Raw genomic sequence first — 13856 nt, forward strand, 5'->3', positions numbered from 1 at the left:
ATTGCATTTCCATGAAACTAGGAACACAATCATATGTCCTAGTTTGATCTCATCCCCACGTGCCATGCATGCACCTCAAGCCCTCCTGACACCATTCTATTCATTTCCATTACCGACATCCTAAACTACAAGAATGTAGTTTCATTATGTACATCATCTTCTGTCGACCATGCTCCAATAGTTTGATACATAACAAAAATGTATACATGAATTAGACAACTGTTAAATTTGACCGCTGGTAGTGTGCTTGATTGGGACCAAGTGGAATCTAACAAGGTGGTTGTAGAATCTTCGAATGAGATGAAAAGGAAATAACGAATTGGGGAACATAACCATTTCATTTTTCGTTTGGTCGAGAGGATGGAAATGGAAAGAGACTAATTAGGGAATCAATTATTTTGTTGTTTTGAAGTTAACGACTGGTTCAACTTGTCCGAATGTTACCCTCAATGGAGCTAGTTTGTTTTATTCCACTATGCTGCATTCCGTGAGCCAAAGGACCACACCGTTCAATACAAATTACATTACATTATATTCAGTTCTCTTAACTAAACAATACCTAAAGGTGGTGGTGTCCAAGTGGACTTGCGCGCAGCCAAACCCGACCGGCATGCCAAAGGAGGCAGACACCGACGGGCACAACCACAACCAGCAGCCTCCATGGCCGCCTCCCGAAGAGGCGGACCCGAAACTCGTCGGGAGGGGGGAGAGGAGGGGGAGGAGCCGCAGCTAGCAGGGCCCCGCTGAGGCCGGCCGGCCGGAGCGCTGCCGCTAGCCTGAGAAGGCGTCCAGATCACGTCAGGGCGGACAGGGCATCACCGCGGGGAACTGCGGCCGGGGCAGTCCACCCACGCAGCCAACGAGGAGGGGAGGCCCGGGGAGGCCGCCGCCACCGTCGCCGCCGGAGGAGGAGGCTGCCACAGCCGACCCTGATCTGGCGTGAGGGGAGGGGCGAGGGCGAGAGGAGAAAGGACAGCCCGCCGCCGCCATCTCAGGGCCCGGCGCGGCTTCGCCGGCCGGCCCTCCGGCGCCGGCGACGCGAGGCGAGCGAAGGGCGGGTGACAGGACGCCGACGGCTAGGGTTCCCCTCGAGTCGCCCGGCTCAGGCGACGCGGGGGTTGGGGAGAAGGGTCGACAAATTTACTACTACGCCGAGCAAATCGAAGTGGGGGACTACATAATTCTTATTAGTAGAGCTATTTTTTTTTCAGAGTAAGGAGTCTTCCCCTTTTTCGATTTTTTTTCCACCAAACTGATAACACATTGATATGAGCTAGTGTGATCTCATCCTCACATGCTTGTTTGCGCATCCACCCCTTTGTACCAACAATATTCATCTTCATCACCTACATCCTAGACTATATGATTCAACCACGGTTTTGCCGACCGCACTCTAGCAGTTTGATTATCTATCATACATGACAAAGACAAATATATACATGTAAGAACCAAGTGTTTGATCGGGGGAATCAACCGGAATCAAGTGGAATTTTTCTAGAACATTGGGATAAGATGAAAATGTGTTTTGGTTGGTGAACATATTTTGTTTATATTGAGATTTATATTCCTCTTGATCAAGAAAACGGAAAATGAATATCAACCAAGCATGGAATCAGTTCTTTTGCCGGCTTCGAAGTTATCAGCTGGTTCCACTATTAGCCAAATGTTCCATTCAATCGGACGAGTTCCTTCCGTTCTACGTTACCACATTCCGTGACCCGAGCATTCGGTGAACCGAAGTTCCATAGCTTCTAAAACCGATCCATTCCACTCTACCACTCGGTTCCCTCGAGGCCTCGACGAAACACCACCTAAGTGTCCATGTTCCAAGGCATATACGCGAATCCATCGACATGCTACTCCACTAGCAGATACCACATTCTCATCTCCTTGGGACTCAAAGTATGCACATACATGTGCCTTCATGCAACCTCTTTTAAGGAAACATGTGAGTACAAATTGGCAGGTGCGTCAAAATGACCATAACAATCCACCCCATACCGATGCTAGAGCCAGCAGTACGAGTGAAGAGTGTACTACCATACCATACCATGCATGACCGAAGGAGGACAGCCCCCAAAAAGAGCCTACCCCGCAAACGTCCACCGCACCCTTCCACTGCTGTGTCCAGGTGCGGGGCAACAGCTGGCGGCCGATCGATCCCGCCCTATATTTCCTCGGCTCCAGGATATTTTGCGCAACGGCCTTCCCTCCCTCCCCCTCCCTCCGGGCGCGCGCACACGTGGGCGCCCCGCACGGGCGGCCGAGGCGGTGGCCACGGGCTCCCCTCGCCGCAGACGATCTAGGGCCTGTGGCCGCCATCGCGCCGCACACGTACCCCGCGTGGCCCCGGCCCCACCTTCCCCGGGCCGGGACGCGACGGGGCGCTGCGGCTCGCTCGCCTCCCCTCCTCCCCTTTAAATCGGGGGCGCCCGGTAGCTCCACTTGTTATCCCACGGTTCTGTTCCGCCACTTCCACCCACCCACCTTGACCTCGCCTCGCCTCGCCCACCCGTTTTTTTCCTTCGCCCTGCCCGTCTCGATCCGGAGCGAGCGAGCGAGCGCCCGCGGGTCGCCACGCCCCGGCGGAGCGGAGAATGGGCCGGGGAGGCATCGGAGGCGCCGTCGCGGCGGCCGACCTCGAGAACAGCGACTCCACCCGCGGCTTCGTCAGGGACGTCAAGCGCATCGTCGTCAAGGTGGGTGGCCGCGATACGACACGAATATGCTCCCATGCATGCATGGCGAGCTTTTTCCTCCTCCTCCTCCCATCCCGATACGAAACTAATGCCGCCGCCGTCGCCGCCGTTTTATTGGGCCTGTTCGCTGCCGTTCCTTTTGTTTCCCCTCCTCTTCTTCTCCGGCGTGATCCTGGACCGAGTGCGGCGGGCACGGGTGATCGGAGAAAGCGCCGAGGCTGGCACGGGCGAAAAGGCTCCGATCTGGTGACGTCAGCGGGCTGATTCCGTAAAGTATCTGTTCAACGGAGGCGGCGAAAATTTGTTTCGATTCGCTGCGCCTCCTGTTATTATGGCGTAATAATAAAAATCACGTGCTGGGTTCTAGATTGTCCCAGATTCGTGAAACTAAATTGCAAAGTATATTTTCTAATTTAGTTGGAAAGTATTTGGTGTTTTGTGATTAGAGAAAGTACTTTGTGGGAGTAATTGTTTTACTTTGTCGCTAAGTAAATCGGCGTTCGTTCGTCGGGTCCATCTAATGATTTTCTCGTGCATCCAGGTCGGCACCGCTGTTGTCACCGGGCAGAATGGCCGGCTGGCCATGGGCAGGCTCGGAGCTCTCTGCGAGCAGGTAACTGAATTTTCCGACATGTCATGTGCTCTGGCCAAGGAGCTTGTGCTAATATACGGTAGTACTAGCCGGTAAATTGTTTTATTGACCGATACTAACCGGTAAATATGTGGAAATGTTTCAGGTGAAGGAGCTTAATTTCCAGGGGTATGAGGTGATTCTGGTCACCTCTGGCGCCGTTGGCGTCGGCAGGCAGAGGCTCAAGTACCGGAAGCTTATCAACAGCAGGTTGCAGAGAGTTTTTCTCACAGCAGTTTGCTGACGGTCATTGCCTCTGGTTATTGTCACTGCTTGCTGATAATTCTCCTTGCTTGCAGTTTCGCCGATCTGCAGAACCCACAGTTGGACCTGGATGGGAAGGCCTGCGCTGCCGTCGGCCAGAGTGGCCTAATGGCTATCTACGATACGCTGTTTAGCCAAGTGGGTTCTGCTAACTGCTGTTCTTTCTTTTGTTGTTGATGAGGTTAACATATGTTTCTGACATCAAACTTACCTTACTGCAGCTTGATGTGACATCGTCTCAGCTTCTTGTTACGGATCGTGATTTCCGGGATCCAAGTTTTGGGCACCAGCTTCGTGAGACTGTTGTCTCCCTGTTAGATCTTAAGGTGATACCGGTGTTCAACGAGAACGATGCTATCAGTACGAGGAGAGCGCCATATGAGGTGTGATTTCTCTCAAGAACAATTGCCATGCACACCCAAGCTTCAGAGTTTCGTGTTTCTCTAATGTGATCTCTGCAGTAGGAGCTTAATTGACAATTGTCCGTAGTTTAGTCCTTCATTTAGCTTTTCCTCTGCAGGCACCTCTGTTATTATTTTGTAGAACAAGCAACCTATGCTATTTTGCTCTCTGTCTGTCTTGCTGCTTTATCTTTCATTATGCTGTAACAGAATATGCAGTGCCCTTTTAAGTTTCAGTGATCGATGTTTATCACTCCAGGCTTTAAACAAAATGATGGCTATGCATCAACTTTATGGATTCCCACTAGCAATGACAACTGGGCCGTCTTTAGCGTTTCCTGTTCACTGGTTATAACATTTGACTTCATGTGCAGGATTCATCTGGTATATTCTGGGATAACGACAGTTTGGCGACGCTGTTGGCAAAAGAACTGGATGCTGATCTACTTATCATGCTTAGTGATGTGGAGGGACTCTATAGTGGTCCACCGAGTGATCCTCAATCAAAGATTATCCACACCTACATCAATGAAAAACACGGGAAGCTAATTAATTTTGGGGAGAAGTCTCGTGTGGGAAGAGGTGGAATGCAAGCTAAGGTGGCAGCTGCTGTTACTGCTGCATCAAAGGGCGTACCTGCTGTAATTGCAAGGTGAGGCAACTTTTCTCCCTTGTTATTATAGCATGGTTTAACCATATGATAGCTACTAAATGTTCCCATTAGGTTAACATACTGCAAGCCACTATGGTTGGACAAACTGCCAGCTAGTATATTTGAGCAATCCATGGTTGCATATTAAACTATCGCTATTATAATTTGGCATTTCGTAAATCAGTGTGCAAGTATTTACAGATACTAGAGATCTAATGCATGCAATTTTTCCTTATATAATCCACTGGAGTCTGTTACCCGCTTGTGTTGATATTTAGTTTAATTTCCTTGAGTATCCCAGAGAACTGGGCGCCAACCAGTTGGCTAGCTAGAGCAGGCTCAAATGCTCACAGCCCGCCGACCCGCGTTCGAGGCTTGGTGCTCGCCTAGTCGCCTTTCTTCCTGAAACATGCCACCAAAGGCTACTCCTGGTTGGCCAAGTATTTTAAAGTAGTATATCAAATTTCACATCTTCAAAACGCTACCAGACACATTTAGTGTTTGATTACTTCACTGAGGATTTAGGGAGGCCTATGCTTTCACTTCGGCATGTAGTCAAGCTTGTGCTGCGTTTTAGCTGCAACTGCCAGCTGTAGCCTTGTACTATTGTACAAAACTGAGTTTATGTCATCCTGTAATATAATGATTTCCGCCTTCTAACCTTTTTGTTCCTATATCCATTCAGTGGATTTGTAACAGATAGCATTATTAAGATTATGCGAGGAGAGAAAATTGGTACACTTTTCCATAATGAAGCAAATGTCTGGGATTGTTCGAAGGAGGTGACAACCCGTGAGATGGCAGTTGCTGCAAAAGATTGCTCACGGCATCTCCAGGTACCTTTTTCTCTTTCTCTAGAAAGAAGCCTCCGTTGGAGGTATCCTAAGATATCCCTTCATTTCTTATGGAGCAATAGCTATTAATGGAAAGTTTGAGCTGTCTCTGTATTTTGGTTTTCGAGCTGCCATTGCTAATTTTTTTTCTGTTGCATATTGCCTCCCAAACAGAATTTGTCATCGGAGGAGCGTAAGAAGATTTTGCTAGATATTGCCGGTGCTCTGGATGCAAACGTGGATTTAATTATATCCGAGAATGAAGCTGATCTAGCTGCGGCACAAGATTCAGGTTACGAGAAATCCTTGGTTGCTAGGATGACCCTGAAGGCAGGAAAGGTGGGTTTAAATTTCACAGCAGTATCCGTTCATCTATTTGATTATGTTTGGTCATAGCATATGTTCTCATTATATATTTGTAGATAACAAGCCTTGCTGAATCGATTCGTGCAATTGCGGACATGGAGGACCCTATCTCACATACACTGAAAAAAACAGAGGTGAAAACCACCGAACCACATTTCTAAATTTGGAGGATATTTTATGATTATGGCATACTAAGATTTAAATTATAATTTCCTCATGTATTTAACCCATCAAGGACTTATTTGTAGGTTGCTAAGGATTTAGTTTTCGAGAAGATGTACTGCCCATTAGGTGTTCTCCTAATTATTTTTGAGTCTCGTCCTGATGCCCTGGTCCAGGTAAAGATTTTGGGAAGTACAAATTATAAAACTTACCTGGAACATCAACTGTTATTTATTATCAGCATATTATTGTACAGATTGCAGCTCTAGCAATCCGAAGTGGAAACGGCCTTCTTCTGAAAGGAGGAAAAGAAGCTATGAGATCAAACACAATATTACATAAGGTATGATCCATTTAGTTAGCTGATTGTGTTTGGAGTAATGCATCATCTTTATTTAGCTTAATTACAGTCCTGACATATCAATTTATCGTTTTTTATTAGGTCATAACCAGCGTGATTCCAGATGTTGTTGGCAAAAAGCTTATTGGCCTTGTGAAAAGCAAAGATGAAATTGCTGATCTTCTAAAGGTGAGCATTGTCATTTGATTCTTCGATTGATGAGAAGTTGATTACATAAACATGTCTAAACTGATTGCATACTATGCAGCTTGACGATGTGATTGATCTTGTTATTCCAAGAGGCAGTAACAGGCTTGTTTCTCAAATCAAAGCACAAACCAAGATTCCCGTTCTTGGTCATGCTGGTAAGCCATTTTTCCTCACTGAATTCTTGTAATTCAGCTTATTTTTTAAAATAGGATATTATGTCACAGAAATTAAGTAGGTTACATTTTCTGTGAAATTTGAATGTATGACGAACTAAATTGTTTTCATTCTTCTACAGATGGTATCTGCCATGTTTATATTGATAAATCAGCTGACATGGACATGGCAAAACGTATCGTATTGGATGCAAAGGTTGATTATCCTGCAGCGTGTAATGCTATGGTACGTCTCTGAGTTTGATATTTGTATATGGTTTTTAATATTTTCCACCATACCAGATTTCTTAGAGGTTGTGTATATCATTGTAACACAACACTGATTCTACTTTCAACTAAATATTTTTTTTGTAATATATGATGCACTATTTCCGGCATGAATAACTACATAAATAGACTAAGTATTATGTATATCATTGTGCAGGAAACACTACTTGTTCATAAAGATCTGAACAAGACAGAGGGTCTTGATGATTTATTGATGGAACTTGCGAAAGAAGGTACCAGCTCACACCCTTGAAGTCAAATATGTGAACAATAATAAGTAATTCTGTAGTTACGTTTAAACAATAAGTCTAGCAAACTTAGTCACAAGTACTAATCTGTATGAGGTTCTAGACACCGTGAATTGAAATATGAACTTGATGCTAATGAACATTTGATGGGCATGATTAGTTTATCATAATATTATAATTGTTTTACAATGATCATTGTTTTAATTTATAAGGTGATGTAATATTGCAGGAGTTGTTATTTATGGTGGGCCTGTCGCACATGACACACTGAAAGTACCAAAGGTAGATTCATTTCATCATGAGTATAGCTCAATGGCATGCACCCTCGAATTTGTTGATGATGTGCAGTCAGCGATTGACCATATCAATTGTTATGGAAGGTATGCAGGTTTCCATTTAAACATACTCTCGATGTTTTTCTTCTGTTACACTAAATTTGATTGTCTTAAATATTTTGTTTCAGTGCACACACAGATTGTATTATCACAACTGATAAGAAGTCAGCAGATACTTTTCTACAACAAGTTGACAGGTATTTAGTTAACTTCATTTCTACGGTTATTGTGGTTGCTAATTATGGTATTGTTAGCTTTGTTTGATGATTTATTTGATATAAGATCATGCTGCAAGTATCGAAATAACATTTCGTCTAAACTGTGACAGTGCTGCTGTGTTCCATAATGCAAGCACAAGGTTCTGTGATGGGACTCGCTTCGGTCTAGGTGCAGAGGTATTGCCGTTTGACTCGCTTGGGCCTAATATGTGTTGTCAAATGTTATTCAAGATTCGATTGGCTCTGATGCAATCACCTTTCAATTCTATCTTTCTGAATATTTTTTTAACTGTATTTCTGAACATTTTCAAATGTCTTGAATAGGTTGGCATAAGTACAGGGCGCATACATGCTCGTGGACCTGTTGGCGTCGACGGTCTTTTAACCACTCGGTGGTAGGTCTTTATGCCAGTTGTTTTTCTGCAATTCTTCAGCAAATAATAGAACTGTACTTTCATATGAGGAAGTGTTCTGCGTGCACCATCTTCCCCTATAGTTTCTTCAGTTTACGCAAGATACTTCCTGGTTCTAAAGCATTAGTACCTTTACTTAATATGTATGCATTGCTCTCCTCATTATATAGCATTCTGCGAGGGAGTGGACAAGTAGTGAACGGCGACAAGGGAGTTGTGTACACCCACAAGGATCTTCCTTTGCAATGAGGGTAAGACACGGTTTACGTTGCTTCGCTTCGATAGAATGCTTACTCACTGGAGTATTTTACTGACCTTCAGCTCCTATGTTTGCAGGTAGAGGATTCCTGCTGTAGAGCAATTTTTGTAGAAGAATCCTCTTCAAAGCCCCCCTTCTCTCTGTGCGAGGAATGAAGGAAGACAAGAGAGCATTGTTGTTACTATGTTTGCAGGTAGAGGATTCCTGCTGTAGAGCAATTTTTGTAGAAGAATCCTCTTCAAAGCCCCCCTTCTCTCTGTGCGAGGAATGAAGGAAGACAAGAGAGCATTGTTGTTACTATGTCGCTATCTAGTTCCGTGATTGTTCGTGTACAATGATTTATCCATACAATGTCGTAGTTATGGCACTAGTTGTTGTAACTGTAGAATTGCATCGGTACATCTATGCTACATATATGAAGTAGCTGTACTGTTTCTGATGAAGTCTCAAATCCGTTGTCATGTTGTCTTTCTATGGCAAAGAGCACCTGAAATGAATGTAATCGGCATACAGTCTTCTTGAAATGGCGCTTGACATCAAGGGGCAGTGGCTGTAGAACCGCTGGCCTCGCAGCTTGCAAGCTGAGACATCTGTTCGAATCCTCTTGTTACAAACAAACGTGTGGATGCAGGGGTGAACAGAACTAGCACCAGCTATGTCTTTGGCACCAGGCGGGTGAACTGTCACGAACTGTGCCTGAGGCTATGTGAATTAGGCTGAACTGAAACAGGTCCTTGAAACGGACAGCTTTGCAGCCGTAGACGGCCAACACAAATAGTTTCACATAGCCTGGCCTCTGTGAGCATAGAACCATTTGCAAATCAACTCCTAGTAAGTAAAATGCAGTCTCAAGAATTCTCAGAATGCAACAAGTAAAATGCAGTCTCAAGAATTCTCAGAATGCAACAAGCCAACAACCATTTATCAGAAATCTCAGCAGATCTCAACAGATCGTCATGACTTCAGGAATGCAACGAAAACTCATTTATGCGTCAAATCAAAGAACCATAAACCACTGATCATAAACCATTTGCTTGCATATCTTAAACGAATCTCAGGTCTTGATTATGAAGATTAGGTGGGATTTTACAAGGAACTTGCTAATTCATACAATGTCATTAAAGGGGACCCATTACAAACGTGCCAAAATTGCCTTGCAGAAGTTCCACTGGTCTCCAAGTAAAGACCGGCAATCAATTTCCTGTTCCTCCTGAAAGACTGGGTCATCGTGGCTAATCTAATCATGTTAGGCTGTACAATAGTGCCTACTTCATCGTCAATTTGGTATGATCAGTAAAGATCAAAAAGCACCAGCGACTTGGCAGCATCTTCACCAATAATCGCCACACGAACAAATTCCATCCCTGAAGTGATGAAACCGATTCACATCCTTCACAACGATTTCGCGCTCTGTGAATCTGGAGATGAACTTGGTGACTGAATGACAGTCCTCACATAGCCTCAGGTTCTTGGTGATCCTGATTACTTCACCGCTGTGAGTGTTGATAAGCCCAAATGCAACTGCCAGCTTCTCACTGTGACCAAGCAAGATCCTTTCCTTTTCTTCTTCTTCAATGTCATACATGACTATCTCTGTGTCAGGGACATAGCCCTCATTTTTCATCTGTGCCACAAACTCACCTATCAGAGCTTGAAGCTGCTCAACCGGGGGGTTCTTGTTGTCCACAGATGTGAAAGAGTATATCTTCTTGTTCACCTCCATCCAGCTGCACCCCGGCACCTTCTCTAGCCCATGCTCCTCAAGCAGCTCCTTTAGCACGGCAACTTGGTCTTGCAGTTTAGCTCGAGAATAAATATCAGCAAGTAGTACATAGTTGCCGGCATTTCTGGGTTCAAGATCGAAGAGACGAGAGCAAGCCATCTCTGCGTACTCCACATGGCCATGAATACGGCAAGCTCCAAGCAGTGCACCCCACACTTGAGGACTCGGCTCAATGTGCATGCTCTGTATGAGCTCCACTGCTTCATCCAACTGCCCAGCACGACCAAGGAGGTCTACCATGCAAGCATAGTGCTCTGCACGGGGTTTGACACTATAATCCGTCATCGACTCAAACAACTTCTTCCCCTCATCCACAAGTCCGGCATGGCTACAAGCCCCAAGAACACTGATAAATGTTATGATACTCGGTGATAACCCAACTTGAACCATTTTCTCAAACACCTGAATCGCCTCACGGCCAAAGCCATGCATCCCATATCCAGATATAAGTGAATTCCACGACACAACATCCCTCCGGCGTCCTATCCAATTGAAAATATGCCGGCCAACTTCAAGGCATCCACATCTCATGTACATTGCCATCAGTGCATTCAGTACAGAAACAAGTGAGTCGAAACCCCTCCGAAGAATATAGGCATGCAATAGTTTGCCGTGACCGAGTGCGTTTACTCCCGCGCACGCATTCAAGACACTTACTATTGTGATTGAGTTAGGCACCAGGTCTGCATCAGAAGCCAGCATATCCTTGAACAGCTCAATGGCATCAGCAGGTCTCTCATTCTTGGCATAGCACGCAATCATGGCACTCCAGGAAACAACGTTCCTCTCTGGCATTGCAGCAAACACATTCTCAGCATAGCCGACGATCCCAAGCTTTGCATAGCAGTCAATAAGAGTAGTGGCGACATGCATGTGCAATGCGTAGCCACGGCGGATGGCATGTGCGTGTACCTCGCGTACACGGGCGGAGGCCGGTGCGTGCGACGCCGACGCGGCGATGCAGGCCTTGAGCCCGAGCGTGTAGCTGTAGCTGTCAACGGGAACGCCGAGTCGCCCCATGTCGGCCAAGCGCGCGAGCGCCTCGTCGCCATGGTCGGCGAGCGCGAGGGCCTTGAGCAGCGCGTTCCACACGAAGATGTTCTTGTCGGGCGCCTCGTCGAACACCTGGCGCGCGGCCGGGAGCGCGCCGAGCGCAGCGTAGGCGTCGATGAGGCGGGTGGAGAGGAACGGGTCGGAGCGGAAGACCGGGTCGGCCTCGAGCCGGCGGTGGACGGCCGCGGCGAGCGCGGCGTCCCCGGCCCTGGCGGCGGCCTGGAGGAGCGACTCGTAGGTGCGCTGCGTGGGGGCGGGGAGGCCCTGGAGGAGCGCGGCGGCGCGGGAGAGGCGGCCGCTGGCGCAGAGCGTCTGGATGAGGTGGTTGGCATTGGCCGGCGGGGGCGCCGCGCCCGACGACGACAGGGAGGACCTGCAGCGCGCGAGCCTTGGGCGCCTGGCGCCGAACGCCGGGTGGGAGAGGTGGAGCGAACCCGCGGGGGCGGAGGCGAACATGAGGTGGAGGGGGCGGAGGCGGAGGCGGAGGCGGAGGGGGCGGCTCGGTAGGGGCTTCACCGTGGGGGAGGAGGGGCGCGCCGCTGCGCCGGCGTGATGGATATTTTTTGGGTGGGGTTTGTGGCCGGTTCGGTCGGAGTTCGGGGTTGGGTGGAGGCGGAGGAAAATGGCCGTGCCGCGCGGAGCCGGAGAAGCGTCGGGATTTTGCGCGATTTTTTGTGGTTTCGGTAGGCCGATGCCCGATGGGCTCCGGGTCCATCTTACACGTCTGCAGCATCCGGCGAAAGTATGGGCTGCATTTCGATCCTTCGTTTGGGCTGCAAATGGCTGAACGGGTCGGCGTGTGATCGGCCTAAAGATTCTGGAGCACTGTCGCGGGAATTCCCCTAACACAGGGAGATCAAGCGATCGTTCGTCTTGGGCCCGGCCCGTTTAATGTTTCAGCGATCCAGGTTTTCGGAACTCTCTAGAGGTTTCTGGACGGGGTTTTTTGATTTTGCGAACCTTCTAGAAGGTTCCTGAACCGGGTTTTCTTTTCTTCTTGTTACCTCTCTTTTTTGTTTTCTTTTTTCTTTTTTCCTGTTTCTATTATATACCTTTTCCTTTTTTCTGTTTATTTTTTGTTAGCGTCTCAAGCACCGATGAAAAGAAACCTGCCATGGCAGCCCAACCCAACAACTTTGCCATGGCAGCAGAAAAGAGCAACAGGAGAACAAGTGGCCATTGAGCGCTACCGCCGGCTGACTCAGCATCCTCAACCAATCGAGAGCATTTATTTTGATCTTGTCTAAGACTTGTCTCAAGCGACTTATTTCTGGTTACTTATTTTTCTTCTCCCTTTCTGACGACCCATAGACTCGTTTTATATAACAGCTGAGTCCATGGGTTACAAGAGACTCCGGGTTATACCCGCAATCGGAGTCCTACTCTAAGTACTTAAAATTCTCCGTGTCTTCCAAGCTGAAAGTCTTCGTCTTGTATTTGGACTCCAGAACACAGAACAAGCTCCTAACATCGTGGTATCAGAGAGCACCCTCCACCCTCTCGTTGTCGCTCCGCCACCACCACCACGCCGCCCTGCAGACACGCCGTCGACACCAAGCTCAGGCGGCACTCCTCGCGGGCATGGATCCTGAGCTGCATGTTGGGGAACGTTGCATGGAAAACAAAAAAAATTCTATGCACACGCAAGATCTATCCATGGAGATGCATAGCAACGAGAGGGGAGAGTATGTCTACGTACCCTCGTAGACTGTAAAGCGGAAGCGTTTAACAACGCGGTTGATATAGTCAAACACCTTCGCGATCCAACTGATCAAGTACCGAACGTACGGCACCTTCGTGTTCAGGACACGTTCAGCTCGATGACGTCCTTGCCTTCTTGATCCAACGAGACGGGCGAAGTAGTAGATAAGTTCCGGCAGCACGACGGGGTGATGAACTTGTTCCCGCAGGGCTTCGCCGTGCACTGCGGAAAACTAGATGGAGGACTAAATTGTGGAAAGGGGCGCCGCACACGGCTAAGAGATTGTTGTGGGTTTGTGTAGCGCCCCTCCCTCTCATATATATAGGTGGGGGAGGGGAGGCAGCCTTGGGTGCGCCCCAAGGTGGCCGACCGGCCCCCTTGGGTGCTTTCCCTTTGGCGCCCCCCTTCCTTGTTTGCCTGCGGGGGAAGGCAGGAGGAGGTGCCCCCCTTTCCTTCCTCTTAGCTGGAAGGAAGGATAGAGGGGCTAGCCCTCCCCCCTTTCAATCCATAGGGCCGGCGGCCAAGGGAAGGGGCGCGCTCATACGTCTCGAACATATCTATAATTTTTCATTATTCCATGCTATTTGCTACCTTTTGAGCTCGCATTGGTTTTTTCCTTGAAGAGCAAAGGGCGACGCAGCAAAGTAGCATAAGTATTTCCCTCAGTTTTGAGAATCAAGGTATCAATCCAGTAGCAGACAACGCGCAAGCCACTGAATACCTGCACAAACAAACACCAACCTTGCACCCAATGCGATAAAGGGGTTGTCAATCCCTTCATGGTTATTTGCAACGTGAGATCTGATAGAGATGGATAAATGGTAAAGTAATATTTTTGGTATTTTTG

General features: G+C 47.6%; 2 protein-coding genes across 2 annotated transcripts; one reads left to right on the forward strand and one right to left on the reverse strand.

Annotated features, from left to right (window-relative positions):
• Positions 1-2444: 2444 nt before the first annotated feature.
• Positions 2445-8968, forward strand: LOC119269583 (delta-1-pyrroline-5-carboxylate synthase 2-like). Its single transcript, XM_037551440.1, has 21 exons — positions 2445-2699; positions 3241-3312; positions 3437-3540; positions 3630-3732; positions 3816-3977; positions 4370-4647; positions 5333-5483; positions 5655-5819; positions 5903-5980; positions 6095-6184; positions 6265-6351; positions 6451-6537; positions 6617-6713; positions 6854-6957; positions 7156-7231; positions 7476-7626; positions 7710-7778; positions 7910-7976; positions 8124-8194; positions 8383-8463; positions 8549-8968. Exons 1-20 carry the CDS (start codon positions 2598-2600, stop codon positions 8459-8461), a joined length of 2193 nt encoding a protein of 730 aa, XP_037407337.1. The 5' UTR covers positions 2445-2597; the 3' UTR covers positions 8462-8463; positions 8549-8968.
• A 488-nt stretch (positions 8969-9456) lies between these two features.
• On the reverse strand, positions 9457-11884 carry LOC119269584 (pentatricopeptide repeat-containing protein At3g46790, chloroplastic-like). Its single transcript, XM_037551441.1, has one exon. It carries the CDS (start codon positions 11761-11763, stop codon positions 9802-9804), a length of 1962 nt encoding a protein of 653 aa, XP_037407338.1. The 5' UTR covers positions 11764-11884; the 3' UTR covers positions 9457-9801.
• Positions 11885-13856: the final 1972 nt, after the last annotated feature.

Source organism: Triticum dicoccoides, chromosome 3A, assembly GCF_002162155.2.
Source record: "Triticum dicoccoides isolate Atlit2015 ecotype Zavitan chromosome 3A, WEW_v2.0, whole genome shotgun sequence".
Taxonomy (NCBI): domain Eukaryota; kingdom Viridiplantae; phylum Streptophyta; class Magnoliopsida; order Poales; family Poaceae; genus Triticum; species Triticum dicoccoides.